This window comes from Cyrtonyx montezumae, unplaced genomic scaffold (assembly GCF_038088225.1).
Source record: "Cyrtonyx montezumae isolate F1298 unplaced genomic scaffold, pur_monq_1.0 scaffold_57, whole genome shotgun sequence".
Lineage (NCBI taxonomy): Eukaryota > Metazoa > Chordata > Aves > Galliformes > Odontophoridae > Cyrtonyx > Cyrtonyx montezumae.
This window is the reverse complement of record NW_027072064.1, coordinates 217,695-242,586: the sequence shown is the minus strand read 5'-3', so window position 1 is coordinate 242,586 and position 24,892 is coordinate 217,695. Positions and strand designations below refer to the sequence as shown.

The 24,892-nt window shown below is 57.3% G+C and overlaps 3 protein-coding genes across 5 annotated transcripts; all 3 read left to right on the top strand.

Annotated features, from left to right (window-relative positions):
• The first annotated feature begins 603 nt into the window (after positions 1–603).
• LOC136056710 (T-lymphocyte surface antigen Ly-9-like) lies at positions 604–3,583 on the top strand. 2 transcript variants are annotated; one of them, XM_065749021.1, is made up of 6 exons: positions 604–714; positions 2,109–2,429; positions 2,723–3,001; positions 3,080–3,187; positions 3,284–3,354; positions 3,475–3,583. In XM_065749021.1, the coding sequence occupies exons 1-6, from the start codon at positions 645–647 to the stop codon at positions 3,541–3,543; spliced, it is 918 nt and encodes a 305-aa protein (XP_065605093.1). In that variant the 5' UTR covers positions 604–644; the 3' UTR covers positions 3,544–3,583. The 2 variants fall into 2 exon arrangements, with proteins under 2 accessions (XP_065605093.1, XP_065605092.1); XM_065749020.1 differs by having other exon boundaries at positions 3,080–3,354.
• Positions 3,584–4,855: 1,272 nt separating this feature from the next.
• Positions 4,856–12,239, top strand: LOC136056709 (ETS translocation variant 3-like). 2 transcript variants are annotated; one of them, XM_065749018.1, is made up of 5 exons: positions 4,856–5,034; positions 5,314–5,376; positions 6,392–6,629; positions 8,322–8,437; positions 10,992–12,239. In XM_065749018.1, exons 2-5 carry the CDS (start codon positions 5,331–5,333, stop codon positions 12,188–12,190), a joined length of 1,599 nt encoding a protein of 532 aa, XP_065605090.1. In that variant the 5' UTR covers positions 4,856–5,034; positions 5,314–5,330; the 3' UTR covers positions 12,191–12,239. The 2 variants fall into 2 exon arrangements, with proteins under 2 accessions (XP_065605090.1, XP_065605091.1); XM_065749019.1 differs by lacking the exon at positions 4,856–5,034 and adding an exon at positions 8,791–8,815 and having other exon boundaries at positions 10,992–11,229.
• A 10,092-nt stretch (positions 12,240–22,331) lies between these two features.
• On the top strand, positions 22,332–24,336 carry LOC136056638 (ETS translocation variant 3-like protein). The gene is made up of 5 exons (XM_065748928.1): positions 22,332–22,392; positions 22,563–22,800; positions 23,164–23,320; positions 23,403–23,505; positions 23,840–24,336. The coding sequence occupies exons 1-5, from the start codon at positions 22,332–22,334 to the stop codon at positions 24,334–24,336; spliced, it is 1,056 nt and encodes a 351-aa protein (XP_065605000.1).
• Positions 24,337–24,892: the final 556 nt, after the last annotated feature.

The window sequence follows — 24,892 nt, the reverse complement described above, 5'->3', positions numbered from 1 at the left end:
GACAGCATGCGTGGGGCCGTGTGTGGGGCTGTGTGTGGGGGCTGCGTGCGTGGGGCTCTACGTGCAGGCGTACATCTGCTGTGCACACCCACATGTGGACCCCTCGCAGTCACGTCATCCCGGAGCTGTGCACGGTTTGCTTCTGCCTCCCCAGAAACCGCCTCTCGCTTCCCCATTTTGGAAACACAAAAGCAGCGGTGGTGAGCAGCTCTGCAAAGTCCCAGCTCTGTGTGCTTCTCCAAAACCTCTGTCCCCCTGCAGGCTCGGGGCCGTTTCCCACGTTCTCATGTCTCTGCCTCTCTGCTGCTGGGATTTTGCTTCAAGAAAACTGGGGGGAAACCAGCCTGGCGGGGAGGGAGCATTCTCTTAGTGCAGCCTCAGGAAATGGGAGAATATGTGCTCCCTGTGCTAGGTATCTGTCCCACAGCCAGCCCATCTGCTGTTATTTACCCAACAACAGCAGCATCCGGGCTTCATCCTTCATTTATTGCCTGCACATATTGCAGAGCTACGGTGGGGCTGGGCAGGGTCTCCCGTCGTCCCCAAGCTGCCACTCCCCTAGAACCCGTGAGTAGATTTGCATGTGTCCTCTCCACCGCCTGCGCAGCTGAGGTTACCGCTGCCTTGAGCTGGGGAATGGAGAGATGGGGGAACCATGTGGCCGACAGTGTCCCCTCATCCCCTGGCTGTTGGCTCTGCTCCTTGTCACTGCAGGTAGGGGCTGAGCGTGGACGTGATGGGGGGGGGGAGAGCTGAAGGTGGGAGGGGGGCTCAGCAGCAGTGCTGCTGCTGTGGGAACCCAGCAAAACTGTGGTTGTGGAGGCTCAGCCTTTGGGTTTGGTGCAGGTTTGAAAATATTTGGGAAATAAGAGGCGTGGAAGCTGGGTTTTCCTCTGTGAAGGAGTCCAAGTGCTGTTCTCAGGGGATCTGACTAGGGATATGTCCACTCCCAGCCCTGGGAGAAGCAGAGCAGGCAGAGCTTGGCACTAGGCATGGCATCACCCAACCCTATTTACCGATCGCATAAATCACACCTGGAGAAGTTCACTGTCAACAGTGGGGCTGCAACCAGGCAAGACCATTTGTACCTTGCCCTGTTCCATATTGGCTTGACAACTGATGGGTTTTCTGCTGGTCTCTGCTCACCCACGCATTTTTCAGAGCCCGTTGGTGTCCTCTTGCATAGCTCAAAGCTCTCAAGCAGATGCTCTTTTGTGCTCAGTGCTGGCGGGGCTGCACCAGGACAAAACCAGGCTCCCACTGCACTCTAATGAGTGGGTGCAGCCCCCACCAGCCAGAAAACTCCAGGGCGAGGGCTTGGAGACAGGAATAGGGAAGTGATGGAGCTTCCAACAGCAGGATCGAGCTGGGAAGTGCAGAGACTGTGTTTGCATTGCACACTCATGTGGGGAATTTGTTTGGGGAAAAATACGAGCAGGTGGCTCAGTGTCAGAAGGGATGATTCATGGGGACGTGGTCCTTCTCTGTGTCAGCATCTCCCAAACAATGGAGACGTGTGGTTCCGTGGGGCTGTGACCCCCACTCTGGCCCAACACAGTTTGCTGTCTGTGTGATGACTCCTGCAGCTTTTCCTTCCTCTCTTCAAACTGGAGAGCAGAGCAGTGGATGGGAACTGCATGACTGGCCCTGAGTGTGGGCAGGAAGTGAGCGGCCGATGCGGGATGGGCCCTGTGATGTGGGAACACATTGGTCCCCAGCATGGTCACCTCTTTGCAGCTTTTTGAATCTGAAAGCCACCTCCTGCTCACGTCACAGGAGCTCTGTGTCTCGCCACAGGGCTGGGAACGGGGTGCTGCACCCAGTCCCACTGCACCCTGCAGCTCAGCCTCCAGCTTTGTAGGGTGTCTGGGGGAGAATTATTATGGGCTTCACCTCTAAGCCTGCTCCAGTTCCAGCTCTGCAATGGGGACAGCATCTCGACACAGCTGTGTTCACACGGGTGGTGTGAAGACATCATGGCACCACAGGCATGTGGCATGAGCACACAGCAGTGCCCAGCCACAGGCAGGGAAAGGGATGGTGAAAGTTAAAGAACCCAAGAGGGTGCCTGGGACTCTCCATCCCACTGAGCACTGCTATTCTACCAGGCACTACAGCTGTCCAGATTGAACCAGTGAGTGGTGTGCTGGGGGGTTCTGTGCTGCTCCCCCTGAATCTGTCCACCAGCAGCGTTGTGAAGAGGATCAGCTGGAAGTTCACAGCCAATGGCAGCATTAAAAAAGAAGTGGTGGAGTTCAATCTGCAGTTGTCCCCACAGCCCAAGTATAGCAGGGAGCGGCTGAAGCTTTTCAATAAGACAGTACTGCAGATCACTGCTCTGGAGCTGAGTGACAGTGGGGTCTACGAGGCACAGGTCACATACCAGTCAACAGAAGTGTATGAACGCTCTTTCAACCTCTCTGTCTACGGTGAGCTGAAGGGGTTTTTGGGGTGGGCGGACTGGGGGGCAGGAATACCATCCCAATCCCAGGGAGAAGTGACAAACCCTTTTGTAACGAGAGTTATCAGTGGTTTCCCTTCCCCTTTCCTGAGTGCGCTCTGCTGCTGAGCATCTGTAAAGGGAATTTTCCTGTTTTATGACACATCTGCCCTCTACCTGCACTTCCCTCTCGCTGTCACTTGCCTGTCCCTCCTGGTCCTGGAGGTCCGCAGGTGCCTGCAGGTAGCTCTGTCCCAGCAGTGCTCCTCATACTCCCAACAGAGCCTGTTCCAGAACCCCAGATCCAGCACGAGCTGCTGTCCTTCAGCACCCAGGACTGTAGCATCACCCTGCGGTGCTCGGTGCCAGCCAGAAGCAGTGTTCAGACCACCTGGCAGCACAGCAGCACCTCCAGTACAATTTGGAGACAGAGCGAGGATGGCCACACGCTGTACCTGACCGTCCCCGCCAGCACCCTCAATGCCACCTACACTTGTGTGGCCTGGAACCCGGTGCAGGAGAAGAGCAAATCTGTGTACCTGGCAGCACTGTGCACACACGGTAAAGCCCTTCACTGTCCCCCTCTGCCACCCCGGCTGCCCAGAGCCATCTGGCCATCCTGATGCCTTGTCCCCATAGAGGTGCACAGGTGGAGGTGGCCCATCTATCTGGCAGTGCTGACAGCTGTGCTGGGAGCCTTGAGCATCACACTGTACCTGCTGAGGAGGAAGAAGAGAGCCAACAGCGGTGGGCGCTGCCATGGGGTGAAGGCTGCAGCCTGGGGAGCTGCGGGCAGGCAGGAGGGGGCTGCCCCTATCTCTCATGGCCTCATCTGCCCCACAGCTGCTGCCAGCCCAGAGGAGCCAGTGTACGCCCAGGTGCAGAGGGGAGATGTCGAGGAAGGGGATGAGCAGGTGGGGCAGTGACCCAGCACCCAGATTGGGGTGGGGATGGCAATGTCCCCTGGGGCAGTGGGGTGTCCCCACAGGGCCCCTCCTGACTCCGGGCTGCTCTCACGTCCCCCTGCTCCCCAGGGCCTTGGCAAAACCATCTACAGTGAGGTGATGGCTGGTGGGGATGGCACGGCCGGGCCACAAGCCTGAGCAAGGGACCACGGACAGATGGATGGACAGACACACGGACAGCCGGACAGCCTGCCCCCATCTTGTTTTCTTTCCTCGTGTCCGTTCCCATTCCACCCCACGCAGGAGCCCGGACCTGGTGGTGCTCCCCGCACCCCAGGGCCTCGTTCAGTGCGGCCCCGTGCTGTGCGCGGCCCAAATAAAAGCAGCGAAGAAGACCAAGCGCCTGTATGCGCGGTGGGGCTGTGGGAGGGGGTGGGCACACCGAGACCCCCGCTGGGCCCTTCGCTTTCCGCTCTCTATTGTCCCTTGGCGCCACCCGTCGCGACGTGAGGCGGGAATGGGGGCGGAGCGGCGCCGTACGTGCGCGCGCCCATTCTGGACGGAAGCGGAAGCGCGTGGGATCGTGCCCGGAAGTGTGTGGGCGGTGGCGGCGGTTCCGGTTCCGGCGGCCGTGCGGGGGAGGCAGCGGCGGCAGCAGCGAGGCGAGCGGCGCGCACCCCCCATCGGCACCGCGGCCCGGGCGCGCTCCGCCGCCCCACCGCACCTGCTCCGCCCGCCGGACCCGGCCCGGCCCGTGCCGCCCCCGCAGGTGGGTCCCGGCCCCGGGCGCGGCCGAGTCGTGGCCGCCGCCTCTCGAGCTTCGGATGGGCCACGCCACGCGCGTCAATTTGGTCCCGCGGGGGCGGCGGGGGGAGAGCGGCGGGCGGACAGAGGGCGGACGGAGGGGCGGAGGCCGCCCGCTGGGGGCGGGGGTGTCCTCGGGGGCGGCTCCGGGGGGCGGGGGCGGCGCGGGGCCGCGTTACCGTGGGCCCGGAGGGAGGGGCGGAGGAGCGGGATAGCCCCGGTTACCGGAGGCGCTCGGTGGGGCGGGGGTTTCATGGCTACGCGTAGCTGTGCGGGTTGGGGGTGGGCGGCAGCGCGCAGGAGGCGAGCGGGGGCGCGCGGCTGCGGGGGCCGCGGGGAGAAGCATTCCGGTAGCCGGCAGCGACGGGATGGCGGCGGCGGAGGAGGAGGGGTGATGGTAACGGGGGCGGCTGCGCGGCCCCATTCTGGCGGGCGTAGTAGTTGAGGGGGGGGGGGGGGCGCGGAGCCAGCGCCCGCAGCCCGGGGCAGGGGCGGCAGCACGGCGGCGGGCGGGCAGGCCCGGGCAGGCCGACGGCAGGGAGCGGAGGGGGCGGCCCCGCCGCCGGCGCTGTAACGGGAGCCCGGAGCCCCGGCGCCGCGCCTGCCCCTCGCAGCTATTTACATGGCGTTACCATTTCAAAGCGGCGGCGCCGGGCAGGAAACCCCGGCGGGGACAGCGCGGGGCCGGGCTCTCTCCGCGGCTGGCAGAGCTGGCGGCGTTCACCCCCGACCCCCCCCCGGAGCCGGGCCCTCCCCGGGCGCCTTTCGGTGCCGCTGCCCCGCCCGCAGGTAGCGCCCGGCCCGGCGCCCGCCTCCCGAAATTAAAGTCAGATGTGAGTGGGGAGCGGGAGCCGGGATCCCCCCTCCCCTCGCTGGTACATCTGGGTGAGCTCAGCGGCTTGTGTGTTTTGGCAGCGCGGCCGTCTCGTAACAGGAGACAAACTGCACTGGGCTTGTTTTGTCTGCCTCACGGCCTCGCCGGGCCGCTCCGACACAGCAGCGCCGAGCAGAGCCCGACGCCCCACGGTGCAGCTGCACAGTGGGGGGGGGGGGAAGAGGGGCATCGATCGTGAGGTGTGGGCACGGGGAGGGCTGGGATTCAAAGTGCTGCCCGCGAGGTCGGTGTAGCGATAGCGCTGGCGCTGATTTCCTTCTGTTTCACAGTCAGCAGGAGGGAGAAAATGAAAGCAGGCTGCAGCATTGTGGATAAGCCAGAAGGAGGAGGAGGTAAGGACACGCGCGCCGCGTGGAAAGCTGAGTGCAGGGTGTTCAGCTGTTACAAATTCTTTTCCCAGGCTGAAGGAGCTCAGGCAGGATTAATTCCACCTCTCCTCGAAGCTCTTTGCTGTGTGTCACTGGGAATCGATAAGGCTCCCGTTCAGTGCACTCTCAGCCAGTTTTACAGCTTTGTGAGCTCTGTGTTAATATGCAAATGGATCCTCGTGGAGACATTTTGTTTGTGAGGATTTGAGAGCTCCTTGTGTGCTCCCCTCGGTCTGGCACAGCGCTCCCTGGTTTTGTTTCAGCCGCAGCCTGTGACGGGTGGGGGGGGGTGGGAGTGGGGGGGGGTTGGGTGCCATCTGAGCACGACGAGGCTCCGTGCACGCTGCCTGAGCTGCAAATTGTGGCCACGATGATTTGGAAAACCGCGCAATAGCAGCTGTGCTGGGAAACTGCTCTGACGGAGCCGAACTTGGCAGCAGCTCAGAAACATCTGTTGGCGTGGCTGAGGCTGGGGCAGGGTGCTGTGCTCTGAGGGATGGGGAGAAGGAGCCCCCTGGAGCCACCGGTGGTTGCCTCCTGAAAAACCAGTGCACCAGATATTCAACTCTGTTTGTTTTTTGTTTGTTTGTTTGTTTTCTGCATTATTTCGAGGCAGCTGGAATCCAAATCGTACTAGTGTTTAAAGCTCTTGAGTTCCTTTCCACTGTGTCTGACTCTTCTATGGTTCTCTTGCCCCTTTCTGTTTTACCATTTTTTTTTTCCCCTGGGACTTCTCCAAGGAGAGTAGGGGTAAAATGAGTAAGAAAATGAGCAACTAGTGTGAAAAATCCAGGCTTCTTTGCTTCTGCACTGAATACTTATTGGAATTACAGCTCCCAGCCATGCTCCATCGTCCTGCTCTGGAAAGAACATTACCAATACGTAGTGCAGACACTCACTCCCAACCGTAGCGTTTGGCAGTTGGGATCTCTGTAGCTGTGAGCCACTGTCTGAATGACTCTTTTTGGCACTTCCCAAGGTTATCATTTCCCCGAGTGGGCATACAAGACCGAGTCCAGCCCTGGCTCGCGACAGATCCAGCTCTGGCACTTCATCCTGGAGCTGCTGCAGAAGGAGGAGTTCCGCCATGTCATTGCCTGGCAGCAGGGCGAGTACGGGGAGTTTGTCATCAAGGACCCCGATGAGGTGGCACGGCTGTGGGGCCGGAGGAAGTGCAAGCCTCAGATGAACTACGACAAGCTGAGCCGAGCTCTCAGGTGAGCAGGAGGTTCCCTGGCCCACCCATCTGGATAACTGATGGCAGATGTTTTTACCTCAGTTTACTCGTGTTTTTGGGAGGTTTGTATCAAATCTGAGTTCTGGGGTGCCAGGCAGGGTCTGGTTGGTTGTACCAAGGTGTGACTGGGGAGGCACAGGAGAGGGAATTCCTGGATCACGGTGACATATTTTGCGGCCAAGTGTTACAGCATAAATTTGCACCTGGTGCTCAGGTTGTTATTATCAGGATGGGTTCCTTCCGGGGAGCTTTTCTGTGTCTTTTTTTCTCAGCTTCCACTGCTGATGCTGGCTTGAGCAAGAAGGTGTGGGAGGAAACCAGAGGTGTTACTCTATTATCACACCATCAATGGTACCGTTTCAGAGAAAGCAGCTCCCCTTTCTAACGTGCTCTTGTCTCCTTACTGCTAAAGCTGGTGCCCATCCCAGGGATTGGGTGTGTGTCAGTCACCTGTCGCCACCCCCTTCACAGTTTGTCACGTGTAGCAGTGACTTCCGTGTCCTGAACCTGGTGACATGAAGTTGCCTGTGGGTGAAGGGCACCCTCCAACCACCGATCTCTCCTCATTTTGAGACAGGGATTGATTGTTCCTCACTCTGCACTTCTTAATACTAAAATCTGCTTTAAAAGCTAGCTCTGCTTTTATTTAGACTCTCAGACAGTTTCTGTTTTTTCAGTGGCTAATCTGTATTTTGAAATGCAGACAGTAAGAATGTCACACAAGCCTATGAAGTGTTTCAGCATTTCCAGCCTGTCAGGAGCGCCCAGGTTCTTGACAGGTCCTGGCATTATCAGCACTGTCTGCGACGTGGACTTCGCTGCCTTACGCCCTCTGATACCTCCTGGGTGGAGCTGGCAAGACAAACAAGGCAGCAAGCACTCGAGTCCCATGCTGGAACAGGAAGGAAATGATAAATTGAATGGCACTGAGGGCTGTAATTGATTCATGGGAGTGGAAAATAGCCACCACCTGCCAACACTGATCATGTCTTGGCATCTCGATGCCAAATGTGACAGCAGTGGGACAGGAGCGCTGTGGCTGTTGGCAGCTCCTCTAGGTGGGGAGCTCTGGCTTGTTCCCCCTGTCTTGAGGAGCTGACACCTCTTTGTTTGACACATGCTGCAATAACAGTGTGTGTTAACCTAGCTCTGAGTGTAAAGAACTGTGGCTGTGATCTGTGTGCAACACCTTTGTTTGTACACCACTATTACAAGGCTGAGGACGAACAGTGGTGGTGGTGGTGGAAGTGGGGAGGAGGCTGTGGTCCAGTTTGAACCTCCTCTCCCCATGAGTTCCATGCTCTGCCTTTGCTGGGGCTGTGAACTGTGGTGCTAATGGATAAATGGAAGGAAAGCAACTTCCTCATAGGTGTGATGGCAACAGAAACCAGCTCTCCCTATGTCCCATCTGGTGCTCTGTACTCTGCACTGTTTCTGGCCGTGTGCGAGGCCTTGAAGACAGGAAGGGAAAATAAGATCCAAGGGCATCCAGTTCATTCGGTCCCTCTGTAACTGCACTGAGTTGTGCAGGCTGTCACCTTATTCAGTTCTGAATCCCATAGAGTTCATTTTTGTGGGTATGGCAAAGGTGGATGTTGGTAGCACTACCAAACAAAGACTGTTAACCGGATCGCCACGTGCCTTGATTGGTCTCTCTACCTTTCTTTCGTAGATATTATTACAACAAGAGGATTCTTCACAAGACAAAGGGCAAAAGGTTTACTTACAAATTCAACTTCAACAAGCTGGTGATGCCCAACTACCCATTCATCAACATTCGGCCTAACGGTGAGCACAGAGGTGGCAACTTCCCTGCATGACAGCGGGTACAGGAGCGGGGCCAGGGCAGCAGCCTCTGCACATCCCCCTATCAGTCACCTCCTACTCTTAAAAAGACTGCTGGGGCAATCAGGGCTGATGTGGTGGGAATGCTTGGGCACTGATAAAGCTTTATCTGCAGCGCTCCTTCCCTCAGCTTGTCGCTGGCACATCTGTGGTTGTCCTCAGGGGAGACTTGAGGCATTTTGGTTTCCTATTTGAGCCTGCCTGCTGGACTGCCTCTATTGGTTCTGCAGCTTTGCTTTGCTTTGCTGTTGGGGTGCGGGTGTCCTTGGGATAAGAGGGTTTTATGTCTCTTGCAGGGACCTTGCCTCACATGTTTGTCACGTAAGTTTATGGCACCATATAAATGTGAGCCTCCTTGACGAGGTGCTTAGAGGTGCACGGCGAGGCCTATCTGTCAGCACTATCAGAGAGTTCACAGCTTAGCAGCAGTTTGCTCTCTGCTCCTCTCCTGCAAAAGCCCCTTATTGTTGCAGGTCCTGTGGAGTTGTTTGTTTTTTTTGTTTTTTTCTTTAAAGCAGCATATCTAGAGTTCAGAGAAACGTAATAGTGAGCACAGAGCATTTCTTCGGTTTCCAGAGAAGAGTAATAGCTTGTCACAGTTTGGCTAAAATCACAGGTATTTCTGGATCCTCCCTGCAGCAGAACGGTGTGCTGACACTCAGGATAACGAAAAAGAGTTTGGGAATGGAGCGTAATTGTTCCCTGCTTGTCCTAAAAGGCCTTTGAATCTCTTGCCAGAAGCAGTAGCAGAAGTTCACGCTGGGTTTTGTCCTGGAGTCAGCATTACTGCTGTGGTTTCTCTGGAAGGAGGGTCCTTTGTTTGGAAGATCCTTTTTGATGGAGTTAAATCCCCCCATAGCTAGATTTCTGCAGCTGGGCTGATGGTCTCCACAACTGAACAGCCACCACACGATCAGGGAAATTAATGGCGATTGTGTCCGTCAAAAAAAAAAAAAAAAAAGAAACCAAACAAACAAAAACAACAACAACAAAAAGGCAAAAGAAAAAAAAAAAAAAAGACTTCTGGAAGTCATTACAGTGAGGCCCTAGACTGCAAACTCTCCGCAGCAAAGAAAGCGTGACTGCAGAGGCGCCTGAACCAGCCTTTCTCACAGTGCTGTGTTCTTAGTTCTCACCTCCAGAAGAGCGCCTCGGGGGAAGCCTTGAAGATTTGTCTAGCAGAGAGAGAAGGGAGAGAGTGGGGGAAAGTGGGGATTGAATGTTGACTCTGAAACCCTAGTGGCTGAGAAAAACAGGTTACGTGTGGGCAAGGCGATTTCTCATCAGTGCTGTGTGCTCTGTGCCTACGTACTGCGATGACTGCGCGTTGATCTTGGCACTCGGAGCCGCCTGCATCCATCTCTGCCTTGGATGGGGGGGGGGAAACCACTGTGATAGCAAGGCTTTGTCCTCTGGGCAGGCAGTAACCCAGAAGACGGGCCTGGGAGAACAGAAATATTCATAGAGGCCTCACCTGTGTGAGACATGTTGCCTGTACGGCAGCGGGGAGAAGGAAATGTATTCTCCAGGAGTCCTTAGCCAAAGCATGGGGGTGTAAGATGTAGTACGAAACAGTGCTGCAAATCTATAATTACTTGCAGCAACAAGTCTGGGCAGTTCCAGCTCAATATTGCTCACTGCTGTTCCTTTTCCCTGTTTGCAGCCACTCCCTCCTATCTCTGGGGCATGCATTTAAAAAAAGAAGTTTGGAGAACTGGAATGCACTTGTCTAATTACAACCTGTTTTCTTTCCTTCTGGCTGGGATGGGGGTTGGGATATCAAACCTGTTTGGGGCACTGGAATCAGGTTTCTTGACTCGCTCACGCAGTTTGGAAGGGAAAGGAGAATCGAACGGTGTGTTGTGGAGGTGAGAAAGTGTGTGGGGGGAATTTGCCTCGATACGGCTCAGTATAGCAGGAGTAAGTTGTGTGGAGACGTGGTTCTGTAGGCACCGTGGTGGAGCTTGCTTCAGGAAGATGGGGAAGAGAAGCCTGCAGGAGCTAGCAGTGGTACGGGCAGAAATAGTGCAGAGAGAGCATCCACAAATCAGGGACTTTCAGTATTCCACCCCAAGAGTTTGAGGTTTACCAGCAGCGCTTCTGCTGGTGGCGTTGGCACACAATTGCTTAACCGTGCTCCTAACGCGCCGTCGCTGAGGCCGTTTTCTGGTTAAACCAGAGCAAAGAGGTCAGGGGAGGGCATCCAAAAGTGGAAGTTCCTTCAGTGCTGCTGGAGGCTTGAGAAACCTCCGCCAGGGTGGAGAGGAGAAGATTCCTCCCAGCAGCAGCAAGGTTTTGAGGTGGGCAGAGGAGAGGGGAGCAGATGGGGAAGGTGCCTCCCATCTGATTGCTGCGCTGCTGAGAGCTCCTGGTATTTTTGTGTTGCTCTTCCAAATGCCTGCGGGTGCAGCCCTAAAAGCAGCTCTGCCTCTGATTTAGCTCCCTTGGCAACGGCGCTTTTAACTCTCCCCTTCTCTTTTCCCTTCCCCGTGCCCAGGTGTTGTGCCACAGAGCGCTCCTCCCGTCCCCACGGCTTCGTCCCGCTTTCACTTCCCACCTCTGGACAGCCACTCTCCCACCGACGATGCTCAGCCTGGCCGCTTCTCGGGCCCTTCCCTGGTCCCATCCAACCCAGAAGCTCTGGGTGATGGCAGTGAGAGGAAGCCTGACCTGCCGGAGCTGGAGGACGGCTCCGCCGATTGGCGCCGCGGTGTGGATCTCATGGCCTCACGCAACGCTGCAGGTGCAGGGGGTGTCAACCACCAGAAGCGCAAGCCAGACATCATGCTGCCTCTCTTCACCAGGCCCAGCATCTACCCGGATCCTCACAGCCCCTTCGCTGTGTCCCCTCTGCCAGGGCGCGGCGGGGTCCTCAACGTTCCCATCTCGCCTGCGCTGTCCCTGACTCCCACCCTGTTCTCCTACAGCCCGTCTCCAGGCCTCAGCCCCTTCACAGGCAGCAGCTGCTTCTCTTTTAACCCTGAGGAAATGAAACACTACCTGCATTCACAAGCTTGCTCCGTCTTCAACTACCACCTGAGTCCCCGGACTTTCCCCCGCTATCCGGGGCTCATGGTCCCACCACTACAGTGCCAAATGCCCATGGAGGAGCAGCCCCAGTTCCCCATCAAGCTGCAGCCTCCACCCGTCGGGCGCAAAAACAGGGAGAGACTGGAAAGCAACGAAGAGTCGGCGACCCCCCAGCTCGCCTCTCCGCCTCCCCCCAGGGTGAAGCTCGAGCCCCCCGTGGACAAGGAAGCCGAGCGTGAAGAGCCACCCGCAAAGGGAAAAGACAAAAGCGAGAAGGAGGAAAGCTCCAGCATGGCAGCACCCAGCACCAGCCTGGATGAAGAGAAGGGACCGGTGTTTGCCAGACCTGCTGCCCCATCCTGGCACCCGGGACCGCTGGCGCCTGCCCAGGCTCTGGGCCCAGCAGAAGAGCCTCAAGATCAAGGGGAGAGCAGCGGTGAGAAACCCCCCAGAGAGCCCTCCGGAGAGCTGGGAGCGCAGGAGAAGCGTGAGGACGCCCTGATGCCCCCCAAGCTGCGTCTCAAGCGCCGCTGGAACGGGGATCGACAGGTGGATGCCCCCGAGGAGCACCCCAATGGCCGTGTCCCCTGGAATGGGGTGCTGGGCAGCCCGCACCTCGTGGCTGGGCCCAAGGCCGTGGCGGCTGCCGCTGCCTCTGACGCCTAGGCTGCATGCCGAAACCATCCGTGTATTTATGTAGCAAGGTTGCAGAGCGTGGGGGGTGGGCGAGGGGGGGGGGGAGGGGGCTGGGGCTAGGCTGGTTTGGTAATTCTAGAGACTAGGGGGTTTGTGTTCTTTGTTTTCATTGTTGACTTGCAGGTGAGACGCGGTTGTCTTGTTCCGATTAGGAGAGGCGAGGGTGAGTGAGCTTCACACCTCGCACGAACTCCAGAGGGGTTTGAGGCCTCCACCGGAGACAGAGGAACTCCAGCGCAGTCTGTTCTGTGCGCGCTTTAGTATTTATAGGAGCGGGAATCTCTGAATTCATCTGGTTCCCTATTTGATGGAGTCTGGTGCGATGGCGGGGAGGATTTCCTGACGCTGGGAGACGTGCTGTGTGCCAGCATCGGAAGCTGTCTGCGTTTTGGGAGGGGTGGGGTGGGAGGGGGCGGGGGGGGGGTGTTGGTTCGGGGAGGGGACAGGGAGAGAGAATGTTGCACTGTCCTCAGATAGGAGAGGGCTGCAGAGAGACAGCTCTGGGTGCCAGGACATGGCAGCGCCTCAGGACGCGGCCGCCGTCCTTTGGGCCTTTCAGAATTACTGCAGAAGCCATGAGCAAATTATAGAATCTTTCAGGGAAGGGAGTGGGGTGGGAAAAAAAAAATAATAACCTAATGCCTTTAATATACGCATTAAAATGTACCCTAGGAATTTTTTTTTTTAATTTTTTTTTTTTTTCTTTTTGTAATTGTATGGGTGGAGCTGGGAGTGATTGGAAGATTAACACTGAAAATGATTGTGGTGAGTTCATGGAGAAGGAATGACAGGAGCTTTGTTAAATCTTATTTCCTTTGTTTGGTTCCCCTATCACTTTGACTCATGCCTTAACTACGTATACACTTTATGAGAGCAGGGTCTGTTGGCAGAAGGAGCCTGTGTGGAGCCAGAGGCGGTGGCCAAGGTCGGGCTTCTCGGTGGAGGTGGATTCAGCCCCACAGTGGTCGCAGGAGCGCGGGTGGCGTGGAACGGCTCCAGCCCGCCGTGTAAATCTCGCTGTATTCGCTATAAATCTGCTATTTCCCTCCGTAGCTGCGTTTCTCGTTAGGCTGATTAATTTAGGCTCCGGATTACAACGAGGAACGCGTTCCTCCCCCCCCCCCCCCCCCCCCCACCCCACCTCCCACCTCCTGCTGCATCAGGATGGATTCCGAACGATTCCTCGAAAGGAACTTTGAAAAACGATGGACCCCTCTCCTGCGTGGGGCAGAGCTGTGGCCGCGTGTCGGCGGTCTCGGCCGGCAGGCGTGGGGGTTTGGTGACGCTCAGTGGGGTCGGGCGTGTGAGCACCGCGTCACCGCACGCCCCGATAACGCAGTGAATGTGGCTGCGGACCAGAGAGCATCCCTGCACCCGGCACCAGGGTTTGGCACCGGGATTTTGGCACTGGGGCCGGAGGGGAACGGGCAGGAGCCCCTCCCTCCCGTCCCCCCCTCCTGCCCCCCCCCCCCCAACCTCCCCAGCCCTGCAGCCAACGTCAGCGTGAACTCAGGAATTAGCAACACGAGGCCTTTCCCATCCGCATATCATCGCCCCTCATACCCAAGTGCCGGAGCCTGCGGGGGCTGCTCCCATCTGGGGAGGGGGCACTGCCCTTTTACGCTTCTTTAAGGCAAAAAGAAAAAAGAAAAAAAAAGAGAAAACCCACAAAAAAAAAAAAAAAAAAAAAAAGAAACCCCACAAAGTTGGACTGTCGTTTGGCTTTAAAAGTTTGTAATGGGTTCTGGGCCTGGGACGGGGGTTCTTCATAGCCATTGCACTGCAAACCGGGAGCTCCGCCATCAGGGATAAGGACTCAGGTTCTCAGGACAACGGACCAGGGAGCGGGGCAGTGCGAGGAGGTGCCCAGGGCAGCCCCCCCGGGGCAGGGACACTTATAAATAACATTTTACGTTTCAAAAGAAAAGAAGAAAAAAAAAAAAAAAGGATAAAAAAAAAATTATATATATTCCAATGTGCCAAAATCTTTAAACTTGTAAAGTTTAAATGGTTGAAATCTCAACGTCCGCCTGTACTAATTAATTAAGAGCATGTTAATGTTTAAACCATTTGTTTTTTTTATTATTATTATTATTATTTGGTTGGTTTTTTTTTTGTTTTTTTTTTTTTGGCTTTTAGTCTTAGGGAATCTGTAGGAAAAGAGACTTTAATCGGACAACCAGCGATCGGCCAGGACCTGGAAGAGCCCAAGGAAGGTGGGCAGGAGGAGCCGACCCCCATCCCCACCACCACGATGGGGGGGCGAAGGGGGCAGCGACAGCAGAGCCCCCGTCAGCATTAACACAACAGCTTGAGGTTGTCCCTCATTGTTGTATTTTTTTTTTATTTATTCCATAACAACGTCGGTTTGTTTTTTTAAATAACAGATTTTTTTTTTGTCGTCGTCAGTTTTCCTTTGGAATTTTTTGGTGTCTTTACGGATCCTGATGGGTTTAAAAAAGAGAAAAACAAAAAAAAAAAATGAATTTCTTCTCTTGGTTTGAACTAATCGTAATCATGTTTTCGTTGTTCTTTTTTTTTTTTTTTAAAGAAGTTCAATTTTAGAGTGTTTTTAAGGAGAAAGTATTTACCCATAGAAAGTTGTTTTCTTTCTTTAAGGATCACTCTTCCCAAGGCATGTTCTTTGACTTTAACTAGACTCGATTCAGCAGGGATTAGGAAGGATGCATACACATACGTTGGGGACGTGGTTAGCTCGAGTGGTCTGTGCACGGCGAGCAGGACGGTGTGTGTGTGTGTATATGTACATAACAATGTAAAGTAGTCCTTAAATACTCCATTGTGCAGTGCCTTTAGACGTTCCACTTTCTATAAAGTCTTCAAAAACAAACAAACAAAAAAAAAAGTTTGCATATATATATTATATATATATGATGTAATGTTATAGAAATATATGTATAATATACATATTTTTTTTCCAGGGGTATCTGATAGCTCTGTATTTTGTTATGGAAGTTGAAAGAAAACAAAACGAGAAAAAAAAAAAAAGAAAAGAAAAAAAAAAGTATTTTACCTCAAATTAAAAGTTAAATAAACCTTTTAAATAAGCATTGCTGCTCTCAGCTCTGTCCTCTGCCCCCGCGGCCCCCATATGTGAGTGACCACATCTCATCCCCATCACTGTTGCTGTTGTCCCCATCGTCCCCCTAAGTCGAGCAAAGATGTGTGATGGGATTCGGTGGTGCAAGAGCAGCTTTGGCCCCCTCTTCTCAACTAAATTTAACTCCGACTGGCCCACATCCACGCCCTGAACTCGGCACGTTGCTGACCAGGCTCGGGGCCAATTGGCCTTGTTTTTTCGGTGGGTTTTTCTTTCTGCTTTGTTTTGTTTTACACAGCATTACTCCAGTTGGAAAAGGGGGGGGGGGAGAGGTGTGGGGCTGTGCTGCTCTGCACGGGGAGGCGGTGGTTGGGGCTTCTTTGGTTTGGTTTCTTGGAGCACACAGAGGGATCTGTGTCAGGAGCGGATTAGGGGCTGCTGGCACCCGGCCCCGTGCTGCACCGCTGCTGTTCTGTAAATGGGACAGCCCCGGTGCGAGCCCTGTGGCTTTCACCTCCCTTCCTTCGATGCTTAATTAACCTGATGAGAAGTGCCTATTGAATCAAGTGCCGATTAATCCCCGTGCCACGTGCACTGAGGCCAATCCTCGCTGCTCGTTTCCCGTGCCAGCAGTTGGGACGCTGCATCCAGGACCTCAACGCTTTGCTCCTGTTGCAGTTGTGGGGCCAACGCTCGGGGTGTTACGGCACTCGGCACAGACCGGTCCTGTTTGGGAGCTCGCTCAGCTTCCCGCTGCCAATATTTCTCTCCGTCTGTTTGCTTCGTGAGGTCCAAAGCAGAAAATGTTTCCATACGCCGGCACGGAGCTGGCAGATAAAGGCTGGTTGGGGGGGTGGGGGGAAGAGCGGCGTCTCCCATCCAAACCCGGCACTGCTTTTTCAGAGCTGCAGCAATAGGGGAGGTGGGAGACGTCCCCCAAAATCGGAGGGGTGCGTGGCGGTGGTGCTCGGGCTCCCCTGCTCAGAAAGCAGCCCCGAGAAGTGAGGGGAATGCTGCAGCCCCGCAGCCGCTCCTCTAACTCCTGATTAAAGGGAGAACTGCGGCTCTGCAGATGCTTTTCCAATGTTGTGATTAAAGGAGCCCTCTCCCAGCCCTGCTGACGGTTCCTCTGAAGCAGCGCTGTCTGCTTTCCAGGGAAAATAGGGGAGGTTTGGGCCCGAGCTGGAAAACCGAAGCTCAGTGTTTAGAAACTTCCAGTAAAATCAAAGTGGTAATTTTCCAGCACGGCCCCAGCGGCTCTTTGGGAGCGTGGAGCTGATGGCAAAGCTGATTACAGCTCCCGCCAGGTGCTCCCCCTCCTCCCCAGCACCACCACAGCCAAAATAGGAGTTCAAAGCCTACAGCAAGTGGAGGGGCGATGGGAAAGCCCCCAGCCCCGCTCCACACACACTGCAACCCAACAGAGTGCATGGATTTGGGATGGAGGGGGGAGAGAGGGTCCCTGGGATTTGAGTGTCCCCATCCCAGCGCTAAAGCAATCCCCTTGAAGGGGGACTCACGGGGCTGCAGCAGGGAACTGGCGGTCTCTCTCCCTCTGCTCCTTCCCATCTCCTTGACCCCTTCTCCGTGGGTCCCGGCGGTGCGGAGCCGCTCGCACGCAGCTCGGGCATGGGGCGGGAGGGACGGCGCTATTGATCTGTTAGATTACTCAATTTCACCCGTATTGATCAGGTAATTGCTTTATCTCAGTTCTCATTTGGCTGCTGCATTATCTGCTCTCGCTCCGCATAGAGGACCCACGGTGGGGGGGGGTGGGGGTGGGGGGGTTGGCTGGTGAGGTGGGGGGGAATGCTGGAAAACGGCCCCAAATCCCCACTCAGCACCCTATGTCTCTTCTGATCCTCCCTGCAGCAGTTGGGGTGGTCACGCTGTGCACTGCAGAGTGCAGTTCGCACAGCAAAATATCCCTCTGGTGTCAGGATTCCTAATAACGTGAGGGGGACAGCTCGGGTCCCCCCCAGCCTTCCACCCTTTAGGATTGTGCAGAAAGATGCCGAGTGCAGAAGATGCTTGTACGCAGGTGGGGATTCCTGCACCTGTGTAGAGGTGTAGGGCAGCTGTGCCTCTCCTGTTTGCTTTCCAGCTCTGCTCAGCTCTTTGCACAGAGCCCACCACACACAGAGGTGCTGCTGCTGGAGGGGGATGGGGCTCATCCCACCCCTGGGGGTCTTCCTGGCCTCTCCATCCCAAAAACCCTCATGGGTGATTTCAGGTTGCTCCTATGGCACAATTCACAGATGCTATGCAAGCCCAAATCTCCACCATCCACTCACTGTTTCCTTCTATCACACTTCTGCACCGGGCCATTATAACAGCCCCGGCCACCGCAGCCCACCCCCCAGCACTGCAGGAAGGCTGAGCCCGGGACCCAACGGAGCGCCGGATGGGGCCGGGGTGCGGCGATGTGAGCGAGATGGGTTTATTACACGGAGTCTGTTGCTGCGATTGTTATCGATCCGCAGCTGTCACCTTCCATTGCCGCTAATGGGACGTGAAGAGGCTTCGGTGACCGGAGCCGAGCGTGCGCTGCTGCGTGCTGCCGCGTGCTGCTCCCGGCCCTGTCCCTGCAGCCGCCCCTTCCTCCCCTTCTCCTTTCCTCCCTCTGCTCTCTCTCCTTCTCTGCCATTTCTCCTATCCCTCTCTCTTTCCACCTCAGGGTTCCATGTCCTTCTCTTGCAGTCGCCTCTCTCCTCCCCTTCTCCGTCCTTCTGCATCCCCTCTGCTCCTCTTACCTCGCTCCCTTTTTCCCAGTGGTTCCCTGCTCACATCCCACTCCTCCCTTCTTTTTGCCATTGCTTTTCGTGCTCTTGGCCGTTCCACTCTCTCTGCTGCCCCGAGCCCTGGGCAGCCCTAATTCACGGACAGCCATCACTCAACCCCCTGCGCTGAGGCCACCCACAGCCTCTACTTTTCTTCTCTCCTGCCCCACCTCTTCTTTGTTGTTATTTTAATATGAGTTCTCCTGGAGCAGGGGGGAATTAACCCGTGAGAAGTGCCACACTGACCCTAGGGGCTGCATCCCATGGGACGGGAACATGGGGTGCACATTAGAGGCCATCAGGGTTGGGTCAGGAGCGTGACCCTGGGCAAAGTGCTGCTCCTGGCACCGCACTCCCCATCACACAGCACTGTGCTCCCTGGAGCCCTTCATGTCTGAACAGCTCACTCGCCGCCCGGGCAATCCCTCCCAATTAAGGGCAGGGAAAGCAAAGGAGCCCGAGCCCGCACGGTGCTTTGGTAGGCAAACACACAGCGCCCGGGGTCCTGGCACACTGCCACCGTGCTCAAGGTGTCGCAATGGGTGGGCACTAACAGCAAGCTCCTGGATCGGCAAGAAAAGCTCGGGCTCCACCCGGCCGCCGCCAATGTGTTGCCCGGGCGCGTCCGTCTGGCTCCGGTAGGGATCGAGCGGGCGGCAGGGAGCTGTGGGTGCTGCAGTGCTGAGCCCTGTGCATAGCCCTGCACTGAGACCTGCACCGAGCCACGCACCCAACCCTGCACCCAGTCCTGCACTGAGCCACGCATCCATCTCTGTACTCAACCCTGCACCCAGCCCCGTGCCTCACTGCCTGGCCGGACCCCCCCTCACACCGCTTTCCATCACGTTAGCCTCGGTTGATTTAACCAGAAAACAACCCCAGAATTTAATTCCCCGGCGCTGCTTCTCCCATCCTGATCAGGAGGCGGCCGCCTGCTGCCTGTGCCTGAGCTGAGCCCCTTGGGGCACCAGGGACACCCCAGTACCAGCAGCAACATGGGGTGGGCAGAACCCATTCTGCACCTGGTGTCAATGGCAGTGCCCAGATCCAGTGTCCCCACACATGTCCCCACGTATGTCCTACTGCTGCACCGTGGAGCATCCCATGGGGATGCACTGGGTACCTGGTGCCAATGGGACAGAGCTGGTGGCAGAGATCAGCCCCGCTGTCCCCACACCTTGCTGCTGGGCCATGGAGTGTTGCATGGGGACGTGCCATGGGATAATAGCAGCTCCTGTGCCTTGCTGTCTCAGTTCAGAGGGCTTGGACTAGGGAATGGGGCTGGAGTGAGCTCAGAGCCACCCGCTGCAGCAGGTGGGGTTGGGCTGTTGGCATTTTTGATGCCTGTGTGCTTCACCCCGGGTTGTACGGCTCCGAGGGGGTTTCCAGAGACAGAGAGCTCTGTCCCAGACACCACATCCACCCACTACTCCACTGCATCCCTGCCCGGGGCCTGGCTGGGTGCGACCCCAGGCGTGGGTGCAGGGGGCCCCGAGCAGTCCCACTGCCAGCGAGGAAGAGGAGGAGGAGGAGGATGGGGGGAGCCGCGGTCGGGCGGCAGCAGCGGTCGGCAGCCTGTGGCCGGTGAGGGGTTAACGCGATTGTCTCGCAGCCACGGCCGCCCTCCCGGGAGCGCCGAGGACTGGGTTTTCATTTTAAGTAACCCCAACGCCGCACGCGACGAAATGCATCGGGTCGGGGGCGACAGTGGTGGGGAGCGCCCGGGGGAGACGGACACCGAGCGGCAGCCGGGAGGTAGGAGAGCGTCGGGGGGTCCCAGCCCCAATGTCCCGCACCTGTCCCGTCACTGTCCCCATGCTGGGACATCCCCAGGGTGATGGAGGGTGTTTGGGGTCACCGTGGCGGTGGTGGCCTCGTGCTGCCGAGGCTGCTCTGTGTCATCGGCCTCGCTTGGTCACTGATGGCTGCAGAGTGAGATCTCGCCCCGCAGGGAACTTCCAGGTGCGCTGCTTCTCTCTGCTGGATGAACTGCAAGAGAGAAAAAGGGGGGGAAAGGGGATAAAGAGGGAAATTTGGGGGGATGGATCCTCGCTGGCTGAGCATCCAGTGCTGCTTGCATCCACCTGGCTCACCGCCTGCACCGAAGCGGATTTAAGCAGCGAGGGAAAACCTCAAAGAGCTTTGGGGATTAGGAACGCGCTCAGGGGATGGAGCAGCAATATCTCATCCTGCATCCCAGCCGATATCCCATCCCAAATCCTTGTCAGGTGCTGTCACTGCAGTTCTCGGGTACTGGGGATGCTCACAGATCACTTTTGTCCTGCTGTCCCCTGTCCCTGTCCTGTGACCGCATTCCACCCGGGGCTGCCCCACACAGTGCCCCAGCATCGTCCCCGTCCCAGCTCTGCTTTGCAGGAGGAGTTCGTTAGCGACTCAGCACCGAATTCCTGCAGCACCTCCTGCAGTGGGGACAGAGCAGGGATGGGGATGGTATCACTCTGTTCACTGGAGCTGTGCTGAGCCCCTGTCCCCATCCCCTCATCAGGACTTTGCCTTTCCATGGTGACCTTCACCCCATCCCCAGTGTCCCTCCCCGGTTAGGGTTTCTGTTTGACCACAGTACAAAACCTTTTAAATCCCACAGCCCCTGGAGACGGAGGGAATGGAAGGAGCATGAGGGGAGAGGGGGGAAGGAGGAACAGCACTGTGAGCACCGGAGCCTGGATTTGGGGCTGGGGTTGGACTCGGCAGCATTGGGACTCTGCAACTGGGAAATTGGGGCACATCTCCAAGGGATGGTGGTGATGTTGTACCCCCATTTGCAGATGGGGTGGGCAGCCCCTCTCCCTGCCTCACACCTGGAATGGGCCCCCCGCCTGCCCCACTCGGACCCCCAGCTCCGTGCTTTTCCGATGGCCCCTAAGCCGCTTGTTTTAATAGCATTAATGCTTTTAAACAAACAGCCCCTTCACCTCCGCCTGCTCCGCACGATGCCCGGGAGGGCTGAGCAAGATAAGGGGATTGGAGCAGGATTTGGGAGAGATAAAGGGGCAGGATTCGAGCCAGACCCCAGCTTGGACAGCCCCCAACCTGGACAGACCTCAGCCTGGACACACAGATGAGTTTGACCGATGAGGTTGGCACCATGAGCTGTGTTCCCCTCCTAGGAACTCCCCAGTGCTTGTGCCCCTTGGGCAGCACAGCGGGACCCCAGCCTCAGTTGGGAGCCCATCACCTCCCTCTACATTCCTGTTCTGGGTGTCCTTTGCTCCAAGGAGGGGGGCACCCCGAGGTGACACCCCCCAGGCCCAGGGGTCCCAAAGGGCTCAGCCCAGCTGGGGAGCACCGACCCACAGCCCTTGGCACGGGGACCGCAGAGACATAAAAGCGTCAGCAAGGCGCTCGCTAATGAGGGAGAATAAAGGAGTGGGGAGAGCAAAGCAAATGAGGAGAGCAAACAAGAAGGGAAGAACAGGCAAGAGGCATTTTCATAACCGCTCGGTGCCTGAGTGAGCCCTCAGGGCGGTTCTTTGCCTCCTGCCCTTTGTATCTGCCGTTCTCAGGGGCCTGTTTGCATTTCTGCTCGAATCCAAACAGCCCGTGCTACCCCGGCTCTATTTACCCTCCTGGGACGGCGCCGGGGCCGATGTGGAGCTCACAGCCCAAAAAAGGGCCACCACCACCTCCCAGCACTTCCATTGCCTCTTTCTCCTTATTTCACCCAATCTCACTTCACCCTTGAATAAACCATGGGCACCACCAGGTATGGGGCTGCTCCGTGCCCCCAGATTCCCCCTTCTCTCAGAGCAAATTGGGAGCATGAGCTGCAGCTCGTGCTGCGCCCTTCCAGCAATTTCTCGCTTCCTGACGGGGGTAAGAAGATTTACGCACTACCCATCCCCTCCCTGTATATATGGAGGTGGTTCTCCTTAAGACCCTCAGATGCTTTCTCACTTCTGCCCATGTGCTTCTGCCCAGGACCAGGTCCCCGACAGTGCTGCAGGTGAGTGGGGCAGGATGCGGTCACGGGGACTGGCGGGGCTTTGCTTTCTGCTCTCACCTTGATGCTTCTGAAAGAGAGAAGGAATGGCAAATTTTGAGGGTTTTCACCTGCCTGTGTTCAGGGTGCCATCTCCATCCGCCTGTCCTTCCTGCTTTCATATCCAACAGATGCTGGGAGCATTCCCTGATGTATCCTCTGGTGCTGGGAGCATCCTCTGGTGCTGGATGTATCCTCCGGCACTGGGTGTATCCCCAGTGCTGGGTTCTCACCCCATGATCCCTCTGCTTTCTGCCCGCAGGCTGCAGCATGCAGTGTGGCTGCATTGCCCCAGGGCTGCCCGCCCTGCCCGGCTCCTACTGGGTACCAGGTGAGTACCAGTGCAGCCAAACTGGGAGAGACTGGGACCATCCTGCACTTCTCCCTACAGACCTAGGCTGTCTACTGGGCTGGGGACATGGCTGTGATCCCTAGGCTAGAGCCCAGCTTGGGGTGTGATGTCCCCAGTCTCAGGGCTCTAAGCCACTGCCCACCCTGCAGGGCTTGCCTTCCCAGATTGGGCATACAAGGCCGAGTCCAGCCCTGGCTCGCGACAGATCCAGCTCTGGCACTTCATCCTGGAGCTGCTGCAGAAGGAGGAGTTCCGCCATGTCATTGCCTGGCAGCAGGGCGAGTACGGGGAGTTCGTCATCAAGGACCCCGATGAGGTGGCACGGCTGTGGGGCCGGAGGAAGTGCAAGCCCCAGATGAACTACGACAAGCTGAGCCGAGCTCTCAGGTGCTGCCGGGTCACAGAGAGCCCTCTGGGACACGGAGAGCCCTCAGTGATGTGGCATCACAGGAACACTTGACCCTGAACCCCCATGCAGCACAGCCCACCTGCATGGGGATAATGGGACAGTGGGGATGTGGCTTGGGAACTTTTGGCTCTCTTGGTTCTCAGCTTGTGATGGGGGGGACTTTTGCAAAGCTCTCACATGTCCATCCCTCCATCCCTCCCTCCCTCCCTCCATCCATCCATCCATCCATCCATCCATCCATCCATCCATCCATCCATCCATCCATCCATCCATCCATCCATCCAATCTCCCTCCTTCCCTTCCTCCATCCATGCTGCTAACACCCCCTCCCCCTGCCCCAGGTACTACTACAACAAGCGCATCTTGCACAAGACCAAGGGCAAACGCTTCACCTACAAGTTCAACTTCAGCAAACTCATCTTCATCAACTGCCCACTGTGGGATCTGCGCTGCCCCCCACTGCTGGCGGGCACCGTGCCCCCAGCCCTGCCGAGCCAGGTAGAGTCCCAGCACAACGAGGACAGCCCTGGGGACAGCTGCCCATCCCCACCACTGCCACGTCCCTGTCTGTCCCCCACAGCTGCTGCAGAATGCGCTGCTGAGCCGGAGGTCACTGGCAGAGCCGCTGGGCTGGCACCGGGGTCCCCGGCACCCGCTGCTCCCCGAGGCACCGGAGAAGTCCCGTAAGTGTGGGGCACTGACGGGTCATGTGCACCAGGGCAAGGGACATGCACGGTGTGCCCATCCTGGGAATGATGATGGTCACTGGTGGGGGTCAGGGGCAATGGGTGCTGAGGGGGCAATGGGTGCTGGGGGGGCAATGGGTGCTGCAGCTCTCCCCTTGGGTGCAGGCAAAGGGCAGAATGCAAGTGGGGCCACAGCCGTTACCGGTCCCACAGCAGCACCCAGTGGCTGCAGAAGGGAGAAGGGGGGAGGCAATGGTGCCGATGTGGGGTGCAGGCGGGGGTCTCAGCACCCGGAGGATCTCACGGGGCTCTGTCTCTTTGCCGCTCACAGGGCTGAGCTCCATGTCCCCCCCGTGCCTGGGGGGCTCCTGTTGCCGCCTGGGGGGCCCCGAGGAGTTCACTCGCTTGGCTGCCTTCCCCTGTCCGCTGCTGCCCCCTCCGCTGCGTGAATGGGCCCCCTTCCCTGTCCTGCACCCCCCACCACACCCCGCACCACTGCTGCCCCCCCAGCTGGGAGCCCCCTCTCCCATGGGGTTCCCCAAATCAGAGCCGTTCCCACTGGGCCCCCGTTGCCCCCCTGGGCTCCTCGGTGGCCACACCATGGCTGGGGGGGGGCTCACGGGTGAGCATCCCAGGGAGGATGGCGAGGAGGAGGAGGACGAGGAGGATGAGGATGAAGGCCGGCGTGGCACAGCCATGGCACAGAGGGTGAAGCTGCAGCTGGAGGGCAGGGAGAAAGGCAGCAGCAGGCTGTCCTCCACCAGCTTCACCCCCCCGCAGCGTGCCGTGCCCCCCCGGCCCCCCAGCTGGCCTCTGCAGCCACCCTAGGGTGGGTGTGGGGGGGCACAGTGGCCCCCAAACCCCAAACCACCCACACGAATGGAAATAAAGTGGTTTGCAGAGGGCTGTGGTTGTCTCGCTGGCAGCACCCCAAAGCCACCATCACCACAGATCCTTCGGGGTCTGCCACTGGGCCCCCTTCATGCAAAGGGGACGTGGGGTACAGTGGGGTGGTGGGGGGTGAATGGGTTTGGGGGACGATCCCAGCAGCCACTGCTCGCTACCAGGAATTCCTGGAAAATGGCTCCAGCTCATTTTCATTTTCACTTTTCCACATTTTCCCTGCTGGGAAATCTGCAGAGGGAAAGGGGACTGTTCTGGGGCTGTCGTGCCCCATCCGCCATCCCTGCATGGCACAGAACACCTGTGGGGTCCCTGGGGTGGTGGGAGTTTGGGATGATCCCCAGAATCCTCTGAAGGAGGAACCCCAAAATCTGCAAATCGACACCGACACTGAGACATGGGAGGTGCCACCAGGTTGTAGGGTCCCCCATAGCCAGGGTGTGTCTATGGGTCTGCAGTACTGAGGCTGTCCCTGTGGTCC